Consider the following 25,818-nt stretch of genomic DNA (forward strand, 5'->3'; position numbering starts at 1 on the left):
TTCTGTACCTTGTTGAAAGGTGAACTACGCAAAATTTCATCTGGCAGAATGAGAAAACCTCAGCAACCACATTTTGTTGTTATTTTGACATACACTTCTAATACAGGTCATGATCTTTTAACCATTACTGAGATGCTTGCTTGCCTTCTGTTAGCCTGATTCTGCTTAATATTAGCTAGGGTTTCTCTTCACTGGAATTTGCTAACAGATAGCACTGTTAAAATCTGTAAGAACAATGTGCTTGTTTGCGTGAGGTGGGAGTACTCAATGGTTAGGAGAGGTTGCCTGCACTGATGTTTAATATCATTTCTAATTGTTATAATTGTCAGAGTGTGTGTCGACTGCCCCCAGTTATTTTAACAACTGGCAGCCCCCATTCTATGGAACAGCATTTCTGTTGAGATACAACAACAACAACAATTTATTATTTATACCCCGTGTATCTGGCTGGGTTTCCCCAGCCACTCTGGGCGGCTTCCAACAAAATATTAAAATACAATGGTCTGTTAAACATTAAAAGCTTCCCTACACAGGACTGCCTTCAGATGTCTTCTAAAAGTCTAGTAGTTGTTTTTCTCTTTGACATCTGGTGGGAGGGCATTCCACAGGGCGGGTGCCACTACCAAGAAGGCCCTCTGCCTGGTTCCCTGTAACCTCACTTCTCACAGTGAGGGAACCGCCAGAAGGCCCTCGGCACTGGACCTCAGTGTCCGAGCATAATGATGGGGCTGAGACGCTCCTTCAGGTATACTGGACCGAGGCCGTTTAGGGCTTTAAAGCTCAGCACCAACACTTTGAATTGTGCTTGGAAATGTAAAGCATCCATTATTTGTACTTTCTGGAAATAATTGAGGACATTTTTGTTTTGACAAGCTCAGATGTTCATATTGCATCATTTTAAAAACCACATTCAGTTGGTTTTTGTACAGTGGTACCTCAGGTTACAGACGCTTCAGGTTACAGATGCCGCTAACCCAAAAATAGTACCTCAGGTTAAGAACTTTGCTTCAGGATGAGAACAGAAATTGCGAAGTGGCGGTGCAGCAGCAGCGGGAGGCCCCATTAGCTAAAGTGGTGCTTCAGGTTAAGAACAGTTTCAGGTTAAGTACGGACCTCCGGAACGAATTAAGTACTTAACCCAAGGTACCACTGTACTGCTGTACAAAACCATATTCCAAAAACCAAAATGAGCCCAATTCACCCTAAACATCTTTTGTATTTATCAGAAAACTTCGTTTCTTCTATCACATATGAACTGCTATAGATGAAAATGGAAACTCTTACAAAATTAATCAACCTAGATAGAAATAAAAGCAACCACAAACAAGCTGCAGATTTAAGTGCAGGGCTCATTAGGGAGTGGAGCTCCGCTTATGGAGGGACGGGGTTGCTTTCGTCTGACTTTTGGCAATTCCCCTCTTCCTTCTCAGGTTCTCCTCCCCAACCCCACCCAAGATATACTGTGCGTTTATAAGCTTCATAAAAACAGGTAACAAGAGCATTCGCCAACAACTTTTTATCTATTCCATACTGAACATATCCAACTCATGTAAACATTAAAAAAACAGCATAGAAATATAAATGTAAGTAGGAAAAAAAGCTATTAACACAATAGACTTAAAACAACATAAATTGAGGTCACAGTCAGCAGCAGAACACAGTCTAGAAAATAAGGAAACTGCAATAATGGGCAATGACGTTATATAAAGAAGGGACCGACTGGAGTTCCCTAGGCATAGAAATTCCTAAGAGGATACCATGATGGGGGAAAGTAAACTCTTACAGATCACACCAACAAAAGGGATGGGGTACATGCAGAATTTCAGTTGCTGATCTCACAGTGTGATGAGGCAAGTATAGAAGCAGGTGTTCCCAAAGGTATGCAGGATGCAAACGTTAAGGGCTTTAAAGGTCAACATGGTCATACTGAATTGGGTTCAGGAACAAATCCAAAACAGTGCAGTTGGACCAGCACCCGACTGAAAGACTCTCTCTTGCGCAGCCAGCTAGGAAGCAAACAAGCACATCCTGAGCTCTGACACAACAGGATCAATTTCCCATAGATTTCCAAAGAGAGATTTCCACCAGATAAAGACATTTAAGCATTGTACACGTTAATCCTACCCAACTTTAGACAAATCCCCATAAACATATATATTTCTCTTGATTCTAGACTAGTAATAAAGGTAAATGGTCCGCTGACCATTAGGTCCAGTCGTGGCCAACTCTGGGGTTGCGGCGCTCATCTCGCTTTATTGGCCATGGGAGCCGGTGTACAGCTTCCGGGTCATGTGGCCAGCATGACTAAGCCGCTTCTGGCGAACCAGAGCAGCGCATGGAAACGCCAATTTCCTTCCCACCAGAGCAATACCTATTTATCTACTTGAACTGGTGTGCTTTCGAACTGCTAGGTTGACAGGAGCAGGGACCAAGCAATGGGAGCTCACCCCGTCGCGGGGATTTGAACCGCTGACCTTCTGATCAGCAAGTCCTATGCTCTGTGGTTTAACCCACAGCACCACCCGCGTCCCTAGACTAGTAATAGAATCACAAAATTGTAGAGTTGGAATCGACTCCCAAGGATCATCTGGTCGAACCCCCTGGAATGCAGAAATCTCAATTGAAGCGTACGCATGAAACGCATTAGAACAGTGTTCAGAACTAGGCAACGAAAGAAAACAAAATCCAATGTATGCAAGCAGCACTATCTGTATGCCAACACTTCCTTACCTATAGTCTGTGTAGGTTTCACAGAGCTGGGCTTGTTTTCTTGAGGGAAGCTCTCCGAATTCCGTGTTGAAAGCGGCTTCGCAGTAGGAGTTGTCGGCTTGTCGTTTGCCTCTCCTGACCATCGTAGGGTAAACTGAAGTGTGGGTCCCTGAGAAAATGTTTCAAATGGAGGTAACCTCTGAAACAAAAATATATTGCTTTGAGAGATTTTCAAAGGAGCTTCAAATTGGGACCGTTACAGATGCCACCGCCAGCTACTGACATCAGGCACCTTTTCGGCGCTTGCAAAAAACAGCAAGCGTATCCAGAAGTACAGATGTTTTATGCCTTTAATCTGTTTTTAGCTTACTGTTGATTTCATGTTTATTTTTAAAGTACCAGTTTTTAACTCTTTTTACTGATAAATTTAATGACTTGTGGGGTGTTTGTTTTTTGTTTTTTTTGTAAACAGCTTTGAGGTTTTATTACAGTTAAACAGTACAGTGGTACCTTGGTTTGCATACGTCTTGGTTTGCATACATTTTGGATTACTAACACATCAAAACCGGAAGTGTGTGTTTGCAACCTTTTTTGGGGGGATTACAACCCATTTTCTTACAAACAATTTTTTTGGGGGAGGCCCCATTGGCGAAAGCGTGCCTTAGATTACAACCTGCTTTGGTTTACAAATGGACCTCCACAACGGATTATGGTTGTAAACCAAGGTAAATAAATTTTGTTAATTAAATAGTCTACTTCGCTTCAAGGCTTCGGTTCTACAGCTTTCAAGAAGCATCACTATTTTCAAGGTCCTTAAGTGTTTTGAAGCTCCTCATTTTATATACACTTTTCAAGAAGACTTTTTGGCAAATACCAGTGGCACAAACCTTCCCATCCAGTATTGTCTCCCATGTTGCTCTTTTCTTGCTGACAGGGCACTCTTCCATTTCTTGCATGGCTACTTCATATTCCCCATCAAGAAGCTGCAGTCGTCTGTTGCGCAAAATATATGTAAAGAGAAATTAACTTCATTAGCTGGTATTCAATAACAAGTCATGTTAATTTGCATGAATCCATCATCCACATCATCATGCGAAAGACTGGGCTGGATGAATCCCAAGCCGGAATTAAGATTGCTGGAAGAAATATCAACAACCTCAGATATGCAGATGACACAACCTTGATGGCAGAAAGTGAGGAGGAATTAAAGAACCTTTTATTGAGGGTGAAAGAGGAGAGCGCAAAATATGGTCTGAAGCTCAACATCAAAAAAACGAAGATCATGGCCACTGGTCCCATCACCTCCTGGCAAACAGAAGGGGAAGAAATGGAGGCAGTGAGAGATTTTACTTTCTTGGGCTCCATGATCACTGCAGATGGTGACAGCAGCCACAAAATTAAGAGACGCCTGCTTCTTGGGAGGAAAGCAATGACAAACCTAGACAGCATCTTAAAAAGTAGAGACATCACCTTGCCTACAAAGGTCCGTATAGTAAAAGCCATGGTTTTCCCAGTAGTGATGTATGGAAGTGAGAGTTGGACCATAAAGAAGACTGATCGCCGAAGAATTGATGCTTTTGGATTATGGTGAATCCCATGGACTGCAAGAAGATCAAACCTATCCTTTCTTAAGGAAATCAGCCCTGAGTGCTCATTAGAAGGACAGATGCTGAAGCTGAGGCTGCAATACTTTGGCCACCTCATGAGAAGAGAAGACTCCCTGGAAAAGACCCTGATGTTGGGAAAGATGGAGGGCACAAGGAGAAGGGGATGACAGAGGACGAGATGGTTGGACAGTGTCTTTGAAGCTACAAACATGAGTCTGATCAAACTGCAGGAGGCAGTGGAAGACAGAAGTTCCCCATCCTATTGCAGTTCCATGTCACATACCTACCCCAAAGCATACCTGAGCAAGGGCTTCTGTGAATCCGCCAGTTCTCTCAATAGTCCAACGTACATAACAACCGAACACAAATATTCCTAATCTATTTATTCCACCCCCCCTCCCGGAAAATTAGCAGCATGACAATAAGGTGTATAGTTTCATTAGAACAGCAGCTGCACTTGTTCATCCAATGGAATTTATTACTTAAGTAGCAAATACCTAGTTAAACCCACCACAGGAAGCCCTTAAAAACTATGATGATGGTGCACAGAATGTGCACAGAATGTTTAAAAACCATATTGTCAGGAAAGTATTGTTCAATGTTTGGATAAGGTATAAAGACCTACTCAAAAATAAAACCCAAAGGTGGTTGTCACCGATGGAAGCGAAGGCCTTGAAAAAGCTCAATATGGAGGCCAAATGGCCGAAATATTGGGAAATCTTGGAACAAGAAGGAGACAAATTGAAATTGCAGAGCTTTGAGAAGTTAAAAAATAAAGTGCGAGATTGGCTTCATTATTATCAGATAATGGAGTCATACAAATTGGACAAGAAAATTGGCTTCCAGGTGGAAAAATCAAAATTGGAAACAGAATTACTAGAATCCAAAACTAAGACTTTGTCAAAAATGTATAATCTGCTGTTGAAATGGAACACTCAGGATGAAACGGTAAAATCTGCTATGATTAAATGGGCACAAGATGTTGGTCATAATATTATGATGGCTGATTGGGAACAGTTATGGACCACAGGTATGATGTTTACGGCATGTAATGCCTTAAGAGAGAATATTATGAAAATGATATACAGGTGGTACATGACACCAGTCAAGCTAGCAAAAATCTATCTCTTGCCCGATAATAAATGCTGGAAATGTAAAGAAACTGAAGGCACTTTTTTTCACCTTTGGTGGACGTGCCCAAGGATTAAGGCTTTCTGGGAGATGACCTATAATGAAATGAAAAAGGTATTTAAATATACCTTCCAGAAGAAACCAGAGGCCTTTCTCCTGGGCATGGTTGGCCAATTGGTGTTAAAGAAAGACAGAACTTTTTTTATGTATGCTACAACAGCAGCAAGAATACTCATCGCGAAGTATTGGAAGACACAAGAATTACCCACTCTGGAAGAATGGCAGGTGAAAGTGATGGACTATATGGAATTAGCAGAAATGACCGGCAGAATCCGAGACCAGGGAGAAGAGTTGGTGGAAGAAGATTGGAAGAAATTTAAAGATTATCTACAGAAACAATGTAAAATTAATGAATGATGGAATGATGTTGGATTGAGGCTAAGGGGTTTTTAGCAATAATGTTTGAAAGACTAGGAAAAAATGGAATGTTAATAGAGGGAAAGGTAAAGTTAAAAATATTAAGACCAAAATTAAGATAAAGGTAAAGAGGAAAAGGATTTGCTGAACAAAGAATTGAAATGGAATACAAAGGGGGGAGGTGTGGGGAAGTCCGAGAAACAAGCTAACGTAAGATAGGTTCTGAAAGATGGAATTGCTTTTTAATTGTTATTATTTTTTGTATTTTTTTGTATTTTTTCTTTTTCTCTTTTTTGTTTGTTTTCATTGTTATTTTGTGAAAATCTTAATAAAATATTATTTAAAAAAAACAACTATGATGATGGCACATGAATTCTAGACATCAAGTTCCAATATAATCCATGAAAGGAGAGTACAAAGACAGTGAAAGGCAGCTACTTATAGTTTAACCAGGAACTTAAAGCTGCAAGTTTGTAACTTTTGTTTGCATGTGAAAAATGTATAAATTCAGGAGTTTAATCACAATAGCACAGCCCACTTGAAGGATGAAAGCTCTACCCTTTTCCATAATATTTTGAGCATTCCACCAGATCAGGACCCCAGCAGTCACATGTTTTAAAACAAACACAGACCTCAGAAATGTGTGGGGTTTATTTATTGACACTATTTTGATACTATTATGTACACGTGAGCAGCTTGCATTTTAAATAGAGATGGGGCAGTAGGCATGTTTCAGGCAATTCTTTTTACTATGCCACTACTAAAAATGTGAAGGCTGGGGGTGTGGAGAGAGAGAAAAACTGGGGAGAGGAATAAAATGTTCAGAACAATATATTTATTCCCCCTAAATGATTTCTAAAAACTATGCGAGAGGAAGACTTTTATGTAAGGTTATGTACTGGAGGAAACAGTTTCTGGAATACTTAACATTCTTCTTTGTTTTACTATAATGCCAGTGGTTTCTTTTATTTATTTTTTTCTTGTTCCTCATAAATTGGTGCAAATAAAAAATGTGGTGGCTTCTTATAGTAGCTCATTTGTAGCAAAAAATTAAAAAAGGAAATTTGCTCATTTGTTTAAATGAATTGTGTTTTTAATACACCAAACATGATAATTTTATGGCTAACCAATTCACACACAATACATTTTATGCTTCTAAATTGATGGTTGACTTGTAAAGGCGGTTTAAAAGTAAATCTTGCATTTTTTTCATTTCCCCCAAAATTTCTGATTTCCTCCTGTTGCTTCAAAATTTCACATCTCTAGCCATGACAAAGAATTTCTCAATGCCATTTTGGGAAACATGAATCTCTAAAATTAGGATTTATTTTACAGAAGATATTTAAAAGATTAAAATGAAATTCACGCAGAAAATGCAATACATGCCTTGGGAGAAGTCTCTTTTTAAAAAGTATTACCTGTTTTTATCAAATACAGTCATTTGTGCTACAAAAGTCTTCTCCCCATCTTCACGGTTGGAAGAATTGCGTTTTCTTCTAGCTGGAAGCTCCTCGTTAACATCTGCGTTTAAGCACACTAAATATTATACTTTTAAGGAATAAATATACACAAATTTTCTGGCATAGCTGTTCAGTAAGAGCCACTGAATTAGATTCAATGAGGGTTTATTTTAACGATTGTTTCAAATTTTAGACAAAGCTCTTTGTTCAACCCCTGGTAAAGATTACATTATTAGAATAACGTTCACTTCCAAGGACATCGAAAAACGGAAGTTCTATTCTAGCATGAAAAAATGCATATAGAAACCTCAAAGTTAGTATTTTTGCAAGGAGTGCAGGCTTCTTGAAATCTTACACACACATTTCAGTTGTAGTGGTGGTTGTGCAATTGTGTATGCCAGTGTAACATCCAAACAGTTCCCATGTTGATCCTCAACTTTTTAATGGGAGGGAAATTATTTACACCAGTTCCTGACGGGTTTTTAACCATGGAACGAATAGGCATAGATGTGCTCTTCCTCTATGCCACCCACTTCACCAGCAGAGCTTGTCTGCAGTACGTGGGGGAATTTCCATGGACACATCTACAGTCAAGGCAGTGGATCTGCAACCTCCACGGTTGTCAGGAACACTTTGTCTCATCCTAAAAGCACTCACCCAGGAAAACTGTTGAGTATAGGATTGGAAGTATAAAGCAATTAACGCCCACACATTCAAAAGCCTGCTTAATATTTTTCTTTTAAGCAGCTAGCTGATTTCCCCCGATTAAATGAGTAAGTTCTGGATATACTTCATGCTTACCAATGTTTTCATTAGTTTCACCATTTATCATCCCATTAAATTCTCTTCTTCCTGGACGCGTTACTCTGAATAATAATGAGTAAGACTTCACCATATGGCTGTTACTGGGTTCAAATTCGTTGCTGGAAACTGCTAGTGATGGAAAGCTGCCTGGTTTCATTTGGTTGAGGTCTGGATTCAAGGGCACCTGCTTTTTACCAGTAGGGACTTGCCTTACTGGACAACTAACATCCTGTAGACATAGAACACATTTAATACTTTTCAGTATCTGGATAAAGTGAAAATGAAATGCCTGTGAGGTTTAACGAAGACCCATTGGGGGGATGGGAAACAGTTTATAAATGATGAACATGTATTGCCAAACTCCCTCTTCTATAGATTATTGTGTAGTCTAAATCTAGGATATGACACATGATGAAGTTAACAAATCTGCTTAAAGTGAGAGAGAAGACAGCCAGTAATCTCTTTCAACGTTTATTGAATTTATTATTTTATTAGAGCAACAAAGCACAAGATTCTGTGAACCCATACTCTTTAGGGGAATTTTAAAAGCAGAGAATACAGACAAAATATTAAAATAAACTGGAAAATGATTATTACTTTTTTCTTTATGACTTGTAGAAATACTCAAATGATTGATTTTCCACCAGGGAAAATGTGGGCTATAATTAATGATGATGATGATGATAGCAGCAGCATTTTGGAGATCTTACAGTATCTTACAGTAAAAGCTGCTTTCTCCTGCTACTGCTAAACCATGCCTAAACTTACCTTTCGTTTCTTGTGGCAAACTTTTATAAGCAGTACTTCCAGAGTTACAGAACTTTGTTCATTTTCTGAGTTTTGCAATGGCTTATCTAAAAAGAGCCCAAGGGGGAAAATGTTTTAAACTTCTGAAAGAGAGGTTCTACTTCAGTGCAACCCAAATACATATCTGCCAGTCTAGGTGCTGTCTTTTTGCTTTAATGTGTCACTGGCCCTTTAAACTATATAGAGAACCTTAAGCACAGGCCCTGTAGCACTGTACTGCATTACCCAATTTGCGTGCAGGGCAGGGAGGAGAGAGATCAAGGGGAGAGTTGAATGGAGAAGTGCATGTTAACTCGCAGCTGTGCTCACTGGAGCCACTGCTGAAGCCCAGGGTTAATAGCCGCAAGAAGGGGCAAATGACAGGGCCCACTGAGGCTGATACTGGATCCCTGATGTCCCCCTCTTCTTTTTCAAGCTGCTGCTAGGGTGGCAGTGCTTAGCCCAGCACTATAAAGTGCCGTGTCAGGTGAGGATGAACCCACTACCAGGTCCAGAGTAATTCCAGGGAAATGAAGATTACATGCAGCTGCTTCGTCTATTCTATCAAAGGACTGGGCCTTACTGCTGCCAGCTCACCACCTCCCTAGTAACTATTTTTTTAAAAGCAATTTCATTAGCTATTGGTTAGCTAATGAGAAGAAATCCCATAGGACAGAGCAAGGGCTCCAGCAGGGCACTTGGACCACGTTCCCCTGAAACCTGATTCCAACCCTGCAACAGCTATTCATTTTGGGGAGCCAGCAAACAGCAATTTGCAGAAAAAGAGGACTGTTGCCAATTTTCATGGACATGTAGAGCTCAACACTTTCTGACAATTTAACACCATTCAACCAAGAGGCCAGTCTTTAATGTTGTCTGCCTGCACATGTACCAATAAATTTACACGGGTTACAACACTAAAATTTAAATGTATCTTGATTCTAGCTTAGATCATTTCTACTGTTATTTTTCTCCATGATAACTTATCATCCCAAAATGTTAAGTGTACTATAAAATGATATACAGTTCAGCTTAGTCATAATGAAAGGATTTTATAAGGACACATTTCGCAGTCTACAAGCAAATCACAATAAATACTATTTCACCCAGTGAAAATGCAGAGGTCCATGAACCTCAGTTACACACCAAAACATTCCTCTATCATCAGTAAGCGACATTGAAAGAAAAAATGTATGATGAAATACGTACCATTTTTATGGAAGAAACCAGTAAAGGTGAGTTGTAGATGAGCAGACAAGCTAAAATAAGGAAAGAAATATTGTTTCACTCTTCAGACATTCTAGGCACATTTAAGAAATGTGAGAGAAGACAACAAGTAATCTTTTTTAACATTTATTTTCTTAATCTAACCTGGCCTCATTCATGCAATAATTGCACCAAGATTATGTTACAGCAATGCACTTCACACGTGGCTGCCTTTTTAGACAGTTTAGGAATTTCTAGAAGTATCTGGCTGGCCAATGCGGGATGTTAATCAGATGGGTCCTTCTCATGTTCTTATGAAAACATGAAACATGCCTCCCTTTAGCAACATCATGGGACAAAGCATTGGCCCAGGAATTTCCTAAAGGCATTATACTTAATGGTCAAATCAGTGTTTTTCACTCATACTTTGGATCGTATCACAACTAGATGATTGTGCTCGTAGAATGAGTTCAAGTGCAACAATGCTTCCCTTCCTATTACTGTATTTTTTGCACCATAACACTCACTTTTTTCCTCCTAGAAAGTAAGGGGAAATGTCTGTGCGTGTTATGGAGGGAATGCCTACGGGTGGCGTGCCTACGGATTTTCCTCCTCTAAAAACTACATGCGTGTTATGGTCAGGTGCGTGTTATAGAGCGAAAAATACGGTAATTGTATCTGTTTTTCCTTTATTTTTATTGTGTGCCCTCTTACGTGTTTTATGCTTAAGCAGCCTATGATTTTCTTCTTACAATAAATAATTGATAATAGGGTCACCGATTCATTAACAAGTTCAAAATAGCTTTCTTTGTTTTGTATTCAATTCAGGTTTTTAAACAGGTTAATTTTAAAAAATCATTTATACCCTATATTTCCAAATAGTTCAAGGTGGCCAACAAAATTAACATTAAATTTAGATATGAACGATAACACATAATTAAAAACTGTACAGCAACAAAAAACAAAAACAAAAAACAAACAAAAACAAAAAACACCTTAAGGATGGTCAACCAAGTGCACTAAAATAACTAACAGACCAAGGATTTCCCTAAAGTGGAAGGTTTTCACATTGCAGTGGAAGACATGTCAGGTAAAGAGTGAGGTACATGTGTCTGGGAGGCAATTCCAAAGTGTGACCAAGGCCACAAAAAAGGCCATCACTCTGGTCCCAGGAGCACAAAAGTTTTCCTGTTAATTATCTTAATATATGAACAGACTCATAATGGAGAAGATGGTCCATCAAGAATCCTGGTCCCAGACTTCACATGTCTTAACCAGCACTTTGAATTGGTCCCAGAAACCAACTGGAGGCCAATTCAGCTGTTCCAACAATGATGGAATTTACCCCTGGCATTCATCTCTAGTTAATATCCTAGCCATCACAGTTTATTTTTCTGAACACTCTTCAAAGGCTGCCCCATGAAGTAGTTCAAGCATGTGATCACCAGAGCTGGGCAAAAGCATATTCCACCACTGCTTGTCACCTGGTCACCCAAGGTCAAGGCTGGGTCCAGAATTACTCCCAAAATATGAAGCTGCAATTTCAAGAAGATACTTCCCCATCTATCAACTGATATGTTGACAATTGGGAGTCATAGAAATAATTAAATAATGACGATCAATAAACTTATTCCTATCTACAACATAGCACAGGCATTTTATGAAGGTTTTCTGGCAAGATTTCAGCATATTCACCTAACACAAATGCAACAACAGTTTTGAACAACAACAAGCAACCTGCAGCAATAGATGGAAAGGTGTGTTTTCGCACATGCACTACAGAATAAACTGTGATTCAACTACATAATGGAAATCAATGAAATTTCAAAAACAAATAAATTACTAGAGCCGGTTGGCATGTTTTGCCGCTTTTCAGGAAGTGACTGTATGTTTTATTTCATCCATATTAAGAGCTAAACACTGTAGCGCAAGTTTACCAGAGAACAGACAGACACCACACACAACACCTCTGGTAAAATTAGTTTACATTTATTTTATTATGGGAGGAGCAGAATTTCATTATACTTCCAGTCATATTTCAGTATGACTTCTACTGACATAGAAAATACATAATCCCATTTGAAACACTGTTACTGAAACATTCTCGGTAGATAAAATGAATGTTACCTTTGCAAGTCGTGTTCTCCCTGTTTTTTCTCTACTTTCGTCAGCATCCCGTCTACTCTGAATGTTTTCCTGTAATAAAAGTTGTGTTTTTTTGAAATTTCACTGATCTCCATTATGTTGTTAAGTTTTGCTTCATAAAGATTTGTTCCAATTGCTTTTTTTTAGGACCTGGAAGGGAGTCGGGTGCACCAAGTTGTGAAATACTTCACAATATGACACAGAAAGCTAGTGTTTAGCCGCATGATGTTAATCCCTAAATATTTTGTCTTTCAATCATGGCTATTTTCAAAACGTTTCAATATTTACGCTTAGCTCAAGAACACTTACAGAAGTAAAATGTACTATCACTTAAGAATCACCACAGGCATAAATAGACAAAGGTATCAGAAACTGAATTCTAGAGTTACAGAACTAGAATTCAGAAAAGCTGTTTTTGCTTTGTGGGAGCTCAGCTGAACACTAGCGACATTCCTTGTACTAAAAACATTCAGGTCTGGCAGTGTGCCAGTGTCTTCATATGACAGCCCTTTACTGAATATTGGGGTATAGTACAAGGAGGACTTAGGCCAGGCATCAGCAAGTGGTTGCTAGATGCATTTCTCTAAGAAGATAACTGGAAAAGGTTACACAATCGTTTAGATCAGCCTGTCAAACTGAAAATAATTCACAATTGAGAAAAAGCTGGTTTCTTATCAAATAGATCTTGAAATCCCATACCAGACGGCACTCGTCAAGCTTTAATACTTTTATTTCTCAAGTTGTAAAAGACTGAGAAATTAAATAAGCATATATAATTGGAAGGTACTTCCCTTTCCAATTCTAAGGACAAAAAATACAAATATGAGAGAATGTTCATACAACGATAGGAAATTTCAAATAAGGTCTAAGTATAATCTGTAAGGCAAAGGACAAAAGTAAAAAAAGGAATAGTACAAGTTCCTTAAAGGCTTAAGCAATGCTATTTTCATTGCTTTGTAAATAATTTACTCAAACGGAAACATGAATATATATTTATACAAGACAATCCATGCCAAACTCACTCAGCCGCCTTATATTCAGAAAGCTAGTAACTGTGGTCGTAGCATTTTATACTTGCTTTGACTACTCTGAAGAATAAAAGGCGAACATTTTGACATCTCTGCAGCTTAGGGCTTAAAATATATAGTTTAGTCTCTGCAGAACATAAGCACTTGAAGGCTAATGTGTGGAACCGGTGTTAAATATTTGGGAAATGCTTTTTGACTGTTTATATTGGGAGTATGTTTCTGAAGCGAGACAGATGGGGCCATGTTACTGGATATGTGTAGGAAGGTGTATGGGATAGGGAAGAACACGCCAGGTAATCGGAAGCTGAGATATCACACAAGTGTCTCTCCTGATCCATCCTTCAGTCCTGGGAACTGAGGTAGCCTTGCTAGCAATCCACCAAGTCTTCGAATGTTGAGGGTCAGTTAACAAAGAAACCAAGTTCATCCACGATTTGATTCTTGGTGAGAAAATAGACATGTTGCATACTAGAGTATCTATTTGGGGGAAGGAAGCATAAATCTCCTATCTCTGCCCACTAGGCTGATTGATGCAACAATCTCCTGAATCAGATGAGCATGCGTGTGACCCTAGGATTCAATACCCTTTTTCAAGGAGCCTTGTCCAACACTCTGCTAGCTTCCATTGTGTGTCCTTACAACTGGGTTTATAAAGACAGGATACTAAATTTGTAGAATTTGTACCCTGTTCTTCAGCCAAAAAGGCTTTCGGAGCTGCTTACATGAGCAAAACAAAACAGTCGCTACCCGCAGGCTTACAATCTAAACACACACACACACACGGAGGGAAGATGGGGGAAGTGACACCAAGGGTTATCTAGTCCAAAGCCCTGCTATGCGGGAATCTCAGCTAAAGCATCCTTGACAGGTAGCCATCCAACCTGTGCTTTAGAACATCCAAGGAAGAAGCATCTGCCACCTTCCAAGGGGGTCAGTTCCGTTGACAGCTCTTATTGTCAGAAAGGTCTTCCTGATGTTTACTAGTAATTTCCTTTCTTGTAACTTGAATCCATTGGTTCAGGTCCCAAGCCTGCTCCGCCTTCCATGTGACAGCCCTTTCAATATCTCCTCTGTCTCCTCTTTTCCAGGCGAAACACATCCAACTTCCTCAACCACTTCTCATAAGGCTTTGTTTCCAGACGCTTGATCATCTTGACTGTCCTACTCTGCATGCATTCCAGCTTGTCCTTCTCAAATTGTAGCACCCAGAACTGGACGCAGTGTGGCTGACCAAGGCAGAATAGAACAGTACTATTACTTCCCTTCATCTGGACGCTATATTTCTGTTGATGCAACCTAAAATAGCACTGGCGTGGTTTTTTGCTGTTGCATCACACTGTTGACTCTTTTGGTCTATTATGATCCCAATATCCTTTTCATATACAGCGGTACCTCGAGTTAAGTACTTAATTCGTTCTGGAGGTCCATTCTTAACCTGAAGAACCACTTTAGCTAATGGGGCCTCCCACTGCCGCAGCACGATTTCTGTTCTCATCCTGAACCAAAGTTCTTAACCCGAGGTACTATTTCTGGGTTAGCGGAGTCTGTAACCTGAAGCATCTGTAACCTGAGGTACCACTGTATACTACTGGCAATCCAGCTGTCCCCTATTTTATATTTGTGCAGCTGGTTCTTCCTGTCTAAGTACAGAACCTTGCATTTCTCTCTACTGAAATTAATTTGGTTAATTTTGACCCAGTTCTCCAATCTGTTAAGGTCATTTTGAATCCCAATTCTGTCTTCAGTGGCATTAGCTGCCCCTCCCAGTTTGCTCTCATCTGCAATTTTGATTAACACCCCCTCAATTCCATCATCCAAATCATTGATAAAGATGTTGAACAACAAAGGGTTCAGGACAGAACCCTGCGGCACCCTACAAGGAACCATTCATGAACACTCTTTGGGTTTGGTCAGTCAAATTCACCTAAAAGTTACTTTGTCCAGTCTACATTTTACCAGCTTCTGTACAGGAATATTATGAAGGACTTTGACAAAGCCTTACTGAAATCAAGGTACACTACATCCACAGCACTTCCCTAATCCACTAAGCTGGTAACTATAAAAAAGAAAAGAAAAATGAGATTCATCTGGCATGACTTCACCTGTTCTCCAAGAATTCTCAAAGATTATAGACAGAGGTTCTGAGATTACATCCAAAAGCTCCTACAGTAAGATCATGTTCTTTCCCTTTCCTACAATTTTTACACAATCTGCCTTCCATGCTCAAAATCTTAGATATCGTCACAAGTGTACACATCATTTATTTTGAGCAGGTTGTACCCCTCAGTTTCTACATTCCAGCCATGAGTCTCATCTCACCAAGTTTCAGCAATGCTTATTGGGTCATATTTGTCATCCTATAAGAGCTCAAGTTCTTCTTGCTTGCTTCCTGTACTTTGTGCATTCGGATAGGGACAACTAAAACCACCAGTCATTCCTCCACACATTGCTGCCCCGTCCTCTGCCACCACACATCTTTTCTTCTCTGGGGAGCGACAGAAATCATTCTGTCCACTGTCCACTACTACCTCAATGTATTCCAAGGCCTGCAGTTGTAGTTCTTGCTCCTCAGGCTGAGAATCAGTATCTGAGGTGAGGACATGAAATTGATTTTGTAGCTCCAGAGACACAGCATGGCTCCTGACAGTCCTGGTTTTCTGCCTCAAGTTGCTGTAGCTTCTCTTCCAGCAAGGCAACTAGCTTGTACTCACTGCAGGTGCAGTTTTGCATTCTCAGGCAGGAAGACAAACCTGGCACTGGTGTTGCAGGTCACTGAAGCAGCTCCCTTGCTGTCAATGTCTCTTGGTCCTACATGCACCATGAGACAGCACTGCAGGCTTCCCCCTCAAACTTCCCTCATAAACACCCTTGTTTACAAGTCCCTCCAATGCTCCAAACACATTCCTTCCTCCCTGGAACTCTCGACTTTGACTCTCTTGACTTTGTGGAATTTAAATATCGTTCCCCGCGAGGTCATTTGTTCATGTCCCCTAAAGCACCTTTGTCTTGGTTGGATCCAGCTTAAAGCACAGAACTCTCGACTTTGTGGAATTTAAGTATCATTCCCTGCGGGTCATTTGTTCGTGGCGAAGGGAAATGTGATACGTTTTGTTAATAGGAGGGTGGGTGTGGACAACTCTGCTAAGTAACCCTTTTCTCGCTAGAATCTATATGGGATCTCCTGCTTTGTACTGCCCTTTGCAAACATTAAGAGCCCCGATGGATCAGACGAAAGGCCTATTGTCATGTTTCTGATAATGTCCAACCAGATGCCTGTGAGAAGTCCTGCAGTTTGCTCTAAAGCACCTTTTCAGACCTCCCCATGCCTTATACTTTCCATTTTGCACAATCTGAGAATGTGGACAAGATTCTTGAAACTGAAAGACTCAGCATGATCTTTGTTCATCATGGCTTGTAAAGGCAGTCAGAACAGGGTTTGGGTTGCAGAGGTTGTTTGACAGCACTTAAGTAATTGTGAAGACACTCTTGAAGATATCCTTGCACTTCTCTCCAATATGAATGAGTTTTGCCCAGTTTCTAATCTGCATTTTTGATTAAGATACCTGACCATGTTGTGGTGAACCAGCTCCAGCCTTTGATTTTTGGAGTCCTAAACAGTGAGGTGAGGAAACACTGACTCCTGCATGAATCTGTCCAGAAAGTCTGTTATGGGTCTCCTCTAGATTCCATAATGGGAGGCCCTCTTCCGTGTTCCCCTGCTATCTGAAGAATGGTGAGCAAGCACAAGAGTGGGCCTTCTCACCTGTGGCATCCATATTGTGAAATAACTCTTTTACAGAGGTATGGTTTGGCCCCCATAATACATCCTGTCCTTTGGCGCGTGGTAAAGACAATTTTATTTCAGCAAGCATTCTCCTAATTTGGTCTCTCTGTTTAAACTGATGGCTTTTACAGTTTAATTCTTTGTACTTTATTATTTGTAGCTGTGAGCTGCCTTGAGAGTACACTTCAGGAAAAGACAGAAAATGTATTCAACAACATTGTTGTTTTTGCTTCTCGCAGAACAGTTGACATGACCATCATTCACCTACAATTCAGATGACCTTATTTTGCAATTCTCGTGGCTGTGCTTGCACATTAATATTCTTATGAATATTACACATAGTTACTAGCCCTTAACACATTTTAATAGTCATTTATGTCCACACTGTCATTTATACCACATTGCTGGAAACAACCAACAGATCTCATTTACAAAAGCTTCACTGCCTGGCTTCTTGGATGCAGTTCTTTCTTACCACATGTTTACCAGTCAACTAACTATATGCAAACATGAATTAAAGATTAAAGCTAAGAATCTAGGCCTTTTGCATATCACAGTAAGCTATGACTTACTATGCACAAGAGAATAGCAGCTATTTTGCTACTTCCCTCTTGGGATGGGAGAAAACAAACCCATGACCCCCAATTTAGTGTTACAGCACCAATTAGGAACCAGTTTATTTTGCTCAAGCTATAACTGGTATGCCAAGAAGAAACATTGGCTTATCAGTATGGTTTTCTTTAAAGAGCAAACCAAACCAAACCATGATCACTTGTTTGGACTGCTAAGCCAGTGATCACAATTTGGTTCCTCCCAATGTGGCTGAGAAAGCACAATTCATTTGAACATGGCAATCCATGGTTTATGGTTTACCATGATGTGCAAACACAGCCAATTTCATCTTTCTCCATCACACTGCAGAAATAAATACTAAGTATGGATGTTGCAGTAAAAAAATATTCTTTGGCTATCTGCAGTAGCAGAAAAAGCAGGCTCCCATACTGTCGCTAAATGTAAGATATTTCTGGAAAGAAAACAGTTTTAGTTTGAGGAATTCTATGAGTCCTTAAATAGCCATACTCTTTCAATACCACAACTACATTGAAACAAAGACATACCAAAAAAATACACCTATATGTAGCTGATGCTCCCTATCATCCAGTAGCAGCACTGACCATTACAAGTTATTTGACAAAACGTCCCAGACTCAGAACATGATCAAGGATTCATCCCTCTGTTTGCACTAACACCCTACAGCACACAAACCTAATTCCTAGATGTCTACTGACCTATACTCCACTATAGTCTTCTGACTAATTAGACCTATTTTTACATTATTTAAATCTGTTGGTTCTTGCTTTATTTTAAATGGCTTTCGAGAACAATTCATGTTAATGGGCAACAGCAATGCTATATGCCTAAGAATTAACTCCCATTGTAGTTCCCTTTTCCGTGGCAAGCATACCCCATTCCTTCAGTGTACATTTTATCGCTTTGTTTTTTTCCATCCTCTGACGTATCTTATGCGTATCTTGTTGACTCAAACAATGTTTTGCACCACTAATTCCATTCAAGTGGAGTTACAAATTTAATCTTTATAGGTTATCTGAGATAAAAACATTACGTTGCAAGCACTCAAAGCTAAAGGCAGTTTTAATTATTTTGAAGTGTATTAGTATTTCAAGGCTCCTGATTGCTAAACCGACTGCAGAAGCTCAAAAATGAAGTTAGTTTGGATTACCATTTTTCTTTACTTTCCCACAGACATTGTCTATAATTATTTTTTACTGAGAGGCTAAGTTTAAAGAAAATATAAAGTATTACCTACATTGACCTGAAGCAAAGCATTGTGACTTAAGATGGAAGTACCACAAGCAGTAACAGCTAAATAGCAAGCACAATACAATGTTAATTAATTACCAAACACTCCCAATTACTTATGAAGTATATACATTTTTTATGCAATGTGATTTCATCTTTGACAGCAAACAGTTGATATTTTTCATTGCTATGCATCAGCAAAGTGAATCTCTGAAAAACTACCACTTGCAAGCTCACATTGCAAACCAATCCACATGAAAATTTAAGACAAATACAAGGCTTCATTACATATGTACATGTGGTCATTAAGTTCATTTCCAAGTGAAGTTTACAAAAAGAATTTAGGTCCCAATTTTGGAGAAAGTTATCATTCATACTATACATAGGCAGTACCCTACTATTATCATCATCTCAGTTGCTAAAGAGGGGACGACGCTAACATATTAAATAACAAACATTTTTAATATGTGAAGTTACCTTTTGATATTTGTTCGAGAGTTTCTGTGGGACATATACGTGAGAGTTCTGTGCAAGAATATTGGCTGCAACGGAAAATGAAAAAAGTCAATTCAACATTGCCACGAGTGGATCAAAAAATTAAAATAAAGGATTAACAGTTACTCACAGCTATGAGATTGCGGGTGCGTAGAAATCTATATATTTGTGTTGGTTCTGTGAGAGAAAATAGAGCAGTCTTTTACAAAGCAGAAAATTTGACACTTTACTAGCTTTTCCCTGAAACACATTAAATTTTTGAATATACAACATTATCCATTCATACCAAACATGTGTAGTACATAAATACCTAGACTGTAATGAAGCAAGTGGGCACTTTCAAGCAGCAACCTAATCACTATCAGCTACAACCAAGTGACCACTACTGGGACCACTACCCATCTACTACTGTGAAATATGGCAGTATATATTTGAAAATAAACACCCATAACATACAGCAATAGATCCAATAAGATAGATTAAAAATACTTTTGTGGAATGGAGTATTTCCAGAAGCTAATTTTGCATCCCTTACACTTGAATAACCAACAGCAGCATTATGCCCTTGGATATAATACATTCTATCTTGCTAGCAAAGTCTTGACTACTTAGCTCCTATGAAACACAAAGTTCACAAAGGAGGAAGAATATTCAGATGCTTAACCAGAGTTATGCCTGTCAGCGTAGAACCCTTCAACATTTCTACACCATCTCTGAAAATATATAATTTAGTGGAAGAAAACATCTTAAATTCTTAGAAAACTGACCTCTGGGAAACACACTAGTTCCTTCCTAATCCAACTTTATTTAAAATCTTACTCTATAAAGTGTACAGATTTATCATTCACAATTTCATTTTACAAGAATCAGAAGATGTGCTTTAAGTGTTCTAAGAGCAACTGCTGTCCCCCCCCAATGTTTTTGTTAAGCTGCTGTCTTGTTAGATGAAAGTTCTAGGGAATGAACCTTTTCACTTTAAAAACTAGTTGTTGCAATGTTTAAAAAATGGGTGGCAGTTAAAACCTTTTTTCTATACATAAGGCAATTTTGTAAGGCTACCAAATAATCGGCCACATTCTTCAGACTAATTCCTGATCACAAGTTTCCTTCTCGAGTTCTCCACTCCTCCTTGACCAGCCTTATCCATACCATCAGCCTTCACCACACAACTCAAAAGTCTGCAATTTTTGCCCCAAATAGAATAACCAACCTTTTTAAGGTCCAAAACCAGAGGCCAATTCCCTAACCCTCCATACATCCCCCCTTGACTTTCCTTACAGTTCATAAAACCTCAGCTTCGAAAATGATCTTTTGTGGGACAATCGCTTAGGAAAACCAGCTTCCCAATGAGATCTCAAGGGGTTGGGAGGGAGGGGGAGAGATGAAGAAGACACTCGTAGCAACATAGTATCAACTTACAACGCCCCCCGCGGCTCTCCCGAGCCCCGAAAGGTAATCCTACCGAGAGGCGCAATCTGACTACTCCTAAAATCCTTCGAGGTGGAGCGTGTGTGGCACGGCCTCATTAATGTAACAATTAGGCAGGGCGCGGGTTCCCCCCCCCCACGGGCAGCCCTGGGGGCTGACAACCCTGGCAGAGGAGCAACAGCATTGCTTGCAGAGCACCCCACCCCAACCGAAAGAAGGGGGGGGACCACCTCCCGCCGAAGGAACCGCGCGCGCCAGGGGGGAAGGGAAGGCAGCCCCGCCGCCCCACGATAAGCGGCCGATGCTGCTCCCTCTCCTCCGCCCATCACGCCTCGACTCGGGCGGGAGGGGGGAGGGAGGGGAACGGTTGTTATTTTCGGACCCCCCTCCCTCCTCCCCACGAAGCTCACTCTCGAAGGCCTGCAGAAAGAGCTCGTGGTCGGCCTGGATCTGCTCCATCTTCGGCTTCTTCACCGGCGGGAGGGCCGCAGCCGAGGAGGCCGCTGCCGACGACGCCGAGGAGCCGCAGCCGCTGCCGCCCCCCGAGTAGCCGCTGCCGAGGCCTCCCACGGCGCCGCCGGACTTGCCGCCCGGCGCGGCGGCCGAGGTCGAGCCGCCGCCGCCGCCGAACCCGCCGCCACTGCCACCACCGCCTCCCGCGCCTCCGCCCGTGGCGGTGGCCGCGACGGCGCCTCCCCCTCCGCTAGGAGCAGCAGAGCTGGGCCCCGCGCCGCCGCCTCCTCCGCCGCCGTGCTTCTGAGGAGCCATGGTGGGAGGGGGGGAGAGGGCCCTTTCCGACGGGGCCGGGTCGCGTGGCGGGAGACGCGGGGAGCGGCGGCCCGCTAGGGCCAGGAGGCGCGGCGCGGCGGAGGAAGTGGGCAGCGCTTCGACTCCGCCAATTCGCCCCGCCGCCGATCGGTTCTCCTCAAGCGCCCTCTCTGCTCCAGCCAAACCCGACGGCGCCGCCGCCAGCCGCTCCCGCCCCCTCCGCCCAGCGCCCATTGGCCCGCGCCCTGGCGCCGCGCCGCTCCATTGGCCGGCCCAGAGCCCGCCCAGAAGTGACGGCAGAATGATTCCGCGAGAGTTTGGTTGGACCGCGCGCTTCGCCGCTGGGAGCTCGCCTCCCCCCCTCCCCCTCCTGCTTCCTTTGAACTGAATTCGCGGGAAAGCGGAGCTGCTCCTTCCTCCCCCCACCCGCACGCTTTCGCCGCTGCGGTGCATGACGGGAGAGGACGTGGGCTTTAGGGAACTTCTTTTAACCGACGGCTCACGTCGAGGCGCGAGGGGCTCTGAGGCGCGCGCCTTCGTTCCGTGGAACGCGCCCCGATTGGAGCCGGAATTCGAGCGCGCGGAAACAGGAGTGGGGGGGGGGGGTGCGCATTCGCGCGATAGCGAGGCTAGGTCCACACGTGCCGCGCAGAGTAAGGTGTCGGCTGCCATCTTGGTCTGTTTCCCTCCTGCAGCACCAGGTGCTCTCTGCAACTCCCATTAGCCCAGTGGGGGGAAACTGCCCCCCCACTAAATAAAGTAAATAAATGACAATTTGCATCGTAGATAACTACACCCCCACCCCCAAAAAAATCTTGGCTATGCCCATGGCCGCAACCAAGCATATGGGGAGATGGTCATGGCCCTCTTGTTTTATACCCCTTTGCCTGGGGTGGGCGGACACAGGTGGCATTGTGGGTTAAACCCACAGTGTTGGTGCTGACCTTTAAAGCCCTAAACGGCCTCGGTCCTGTATACCTGAAGGAGCGTCTCCACCCCCATCATTCAGCCAGGACACAGATCCAGCGCCGAAGGCCTTCTGCCGGTTCCCTCATTGCGAGAAGTGAAGTTACAGGGAACCAGGCAGAGGGCCTTCTCGGTAGTGGTGCCCGCCCTGTGAAATGCCCTCCCTTCAGATGTGAAGGAAATAAGCAGCTATCTTCTCTTTAAAAGACATCTGAAGGCAGCCCTGTTTAGGGAAGTTTTTAATATTTAATGCTGTATTGTTTTTAACACTTGATTGGAAGCCGCCCAGAGTGGCTGGGGAAACTCAGCCAGATGGGGGGGGGGTATAAATCATAAATTATTATTATTATTATTAAACCACAGAGCCTAGGACTTGCTGATCAGAAGGTTGGCGGTTTGAATCCCTGTGATGGGGTGAGCTCCCGTTGCTCAGTCCCTGCTCCTGCCAACCTCGCAGTTTGAAAGCACGTCAAAGGGCAAGTAGATAAATAGGTACCGCTTCGGCAGGAAGATAACCGGCGTTTCCGTGTGCTGCTCTGGTTCTCCAGAAGTGGCTTAGTCATGCTGGCCACATGGCCCTGAAGCTGTACGCCAGCTCCCTCGGCCAATAAAGCGAGATGAGCGCCGCCACCCCAGAGTCGGTCACGACTGGACCTAATGGTCAGGCGTCCCTTTACCTTTACCTGGGGTGGGCAGCCTAGGTTCAAATGGCAGGAACTACAGTACCGTATGTGTTTTTGTTAAAGGAAAGGGTGAAGGAGCCTAATATTTTACTACTTATCTGCTTGGCTGACTCCTAGTGTCTGCCTCTCCCAGGTTGGCAGCTACTTCTGACACAATGTGGTTGATATTGTTGAGTGAGAACTTGCACAGGTTTTAAAGGTGGAAGGTATTCAGTTGTTCACAAACCACAGAGTGATGCCTTCTTGAGGAGAGGTGATTCGGGTGCACTAGCTGACAGAAGAGGTGAGAACTGTTGCTAAGGCCATTTGCTTCCTTTAATGATGGTCCACAGGGGAGGGGGGAGCTCTTCAGTGAATCACAATCTGCAGACCACCCCACCACCCCTGCTTGCTTTCTTTTTTAAAGAGAGCTGCTAGCCTTTGTAGAACCTAAAACACGATGTACATATTCTAATAATCCTTTTCTTTTTTAGAAATTGGGCTGCTTCCCTTTTTGGTGTTTTATTCCTGCAGACACCTGTGGTTAAATGCCGTATTTTCTTTACCTAGGTATTTTGTTAAAATGCAAACTCTTAACTCTTGTTTTGCTTTACGATGGAGCTGTTAATTTGATTGTTACTTGCTGGACTTTTTTTTTATAGGTTTTGCCGTTTTTGTATATTGCTTTTTTTGTATCATCTTACTGTTATTTTGTTTCACTGTTCCCCACTTGAGGATTGAAATGTTCAGTGAAGAGGATTTATCAATAATATCCATAACGGCAAAAAGTGTTTCTCTTTTCAACATCTTTGAAAGGTAACCCAGAAGGCAATTTAAAGAATAAAATTCCAGAATTACTACTGTGTGATTACCCTTGTAGCTTTGATATGCCACCTTTCCACAGCGAACTGTTGATATGCCACCTTTCCACAGCGAACTGTTGATATGCCACCTTTCCACAGCGAACTGTTGTTGAAGCAGCTAACAACAGACATCCATTCTTCAGAATTCAAAACATGGTGGGGAGAAACTAGTTTTGTAAAGTTTAATAAATTCAAATAATACAATATCAACAATTCAACAAACAATTCATGACTGCAGATAATCAACCCAGGCTTTATATGTAAGCACAAATAAAAATAAAAATTAATGGGCAAGCAATAAACACAGTTCAGTGTGGAAGAGGACTCTTCTCAGCATGCTTGATGCTTCAAGGCTGATTCCCTCAGCTCTCCATGGAAGAAGGGTGAAAGCAGCAAAGAGGACAATGATGGTAAATTTTATTTGCCACCTTACCCAAAACAGCAGCATTTATAAAGTATATAATAAACAATGTGGTGGTTCTGGTAATCTCTTGGAGTTTGTTTTTTAAAGTATCAAGTGCTGTGTAGCAGCAACCTATTTTGCCTTGCAGGACCTTGACATATGGTGTCCCCCGTCCAACTTTAGTACTTAAAGGTTCTAGGTAGTTTCTAGGATGAAACCCCACTTCTTGGTCTTCTCCAGATGTTTTGGAAGAAACATCTGTTTTACTCCAAACATGCAAACCACTTTCCATCATGAGACATTTTCAAATTCTACCTCTAAACTCATTAAAAACTGGGTTTCCCCCAATTCCTGAGTCCAAATAATTATTATCTATCTTCTCCTTTGAAAAGGCAAAACTATAGAAGATCTTCTTCTTTGGTGATCACGCATAGCCGAGTAAGATTGTCTTCCATGAACACTGTCTTAACAGTGAGTCTGTCTGTAAGTGACTGTGGAGGCCAATTCTGGATCCACACAGCCTTACACAGTGGGGACACAGGTTTCTGGGCGGGAGACTGCAGTGCTAGGGAGTGGGCAGGCTGGTGAGGTCCCCTAGATCTAGAGGCCCTAGGCTTCAGCCTACTTAGCCTATACATAAATCTAGCGCTGGCGGGAGTTGATCATGGTGAGGGTTTGCCAAACGTGCCTCCTTCTTGGCACCTTTCTCCCTTTTGTCCCGAGTTTGAGTGTCTTCAAAGTCCACTTTGATAAAGGCTGTTCTCCAGTTGCAGCGCTTGCAGGCCAGTGTTTCCCAGCTGTCGGTGTTTATACTACATTTTTTTGAGATTTGCCTTGAGAGAGTCCTTAAACCTCTTTTGTTGATCACCAGCATTATACTTTCCATTAACTGCTACTGAATCATGATTCTGAATCTAAACTTTTTATGAGTCATAATTGCCTACTATTCATATTCAGAGTTAGCTCTGGATTTGAACATCTGTAGGCAGGACATTTTCCGTAAGTGATAGGTTTGGCATGACCCTTAAATATTACTGAAATACAGCTCACATTGTTAACCATAGGTAGCTTATCTACTGGCTGCAGGAGCTACAAAGAAATCTGCTGAGGTTTTATATTCAGCTTGAGCCCATTAATATTAGCTATAGGAACATCTGAATACCAGCAGGTGAATCTCCAGAGAGGCATATTATGCTTGACCAGACATTACATGTGGAATAGTGATGCTTTTAAAGAGGAATAGAAGCCTTTCATTTTGGGGGGGAGGCATACAGAGTGGTAGCAGAGCTATTTCCAAGTGCTTATTTCAGAATGGGTCACTATTCTCTCAGTGGA

At 41.8% G+C, this 25,818-nt stretch overlaps 1 protein-coding gene across 3 annotated transcripts in view; it reads right to left on the reverse strand.

Annotated features, from left to right (window-relative positions):
* The window catches only part of SUZ12 (SUZ12 polycomb repressive complex 2 subunit), a 32,898-nt gene extending 11,130 nt beyond the window's left edge, over nucleotides 1-21,768 (reverse strand). Inside the window, exons 1-11 of one of the 3 annotated variants that reach the window (XM_083427401.1) lie at nucleotides 21,541-21,765; nucleotides 21,232-21,324; nucleotides 19,524-19,570; nucleotides 19,376-19,440; nucleotides 12,248-12,316; nucleotides 10,124-10,173; nucleotides 8,897-8,982; nucleotides 8,126-8,357; nucleotides 7,283-7,385; nucleotides 3,597-3,702; nucleotides 2,731-2,908 (exon numbers count right to left, since the gene is read on the reverse strand). In XM_083427401.1, coding sequence (XP_083283527.1) covers nucleotides 2,731-2,908; nucleotides 3,597-3,702; nucleotides 7,283-7,385; nucleotides 8,126-8,357; nucleotides 8,897-8,982; nucleotides 10,124-10,173; nucleotides 12,248-12,316; nucleotides 19,376-19,440; nucleotides 19,524-19,570; nucleotides 21,232-21,324; nucleotides 21,541-21,589 — 1,078 coding nt within the window. In that variant the 5' untranslated portion in view covers nucleotides 21,590-21,765. Of the gene's footprint in view, nucleotides 1-2,730; nucleotides 2,909-3,596; nucleotides 3,703-7,282; nucleotides 7,386-8,125; nucleotides 8,358-8,896; nucleotides 8,983-10,123; nucleotides 10,174-12,247; nucleotides 12,317-19,375; nucleotides 19,441-19,523; nucleotides 19,571-21,231 lie in introns of all 3 variants that reach the window. The other 2 variants (XM_083427400.1, XM_083427402.1) reach the window with 2 other exon arrangements.
* Between the last annotated feature and the right edge of the window lie 4,050 nt (nucleotides 21,769-25,818).

Source organism: Podarcis tiliguerta (genome assembly GCF_965153285.1).
Source record: "Podarcis tiliguerta genome assembly, chromosome: 2".
NCBI lineage: Eukaryota > Metazoa > Chordata > Lepidosauria > Squamata > Lacertidae > Podarcis > Podarcis tiliguerta.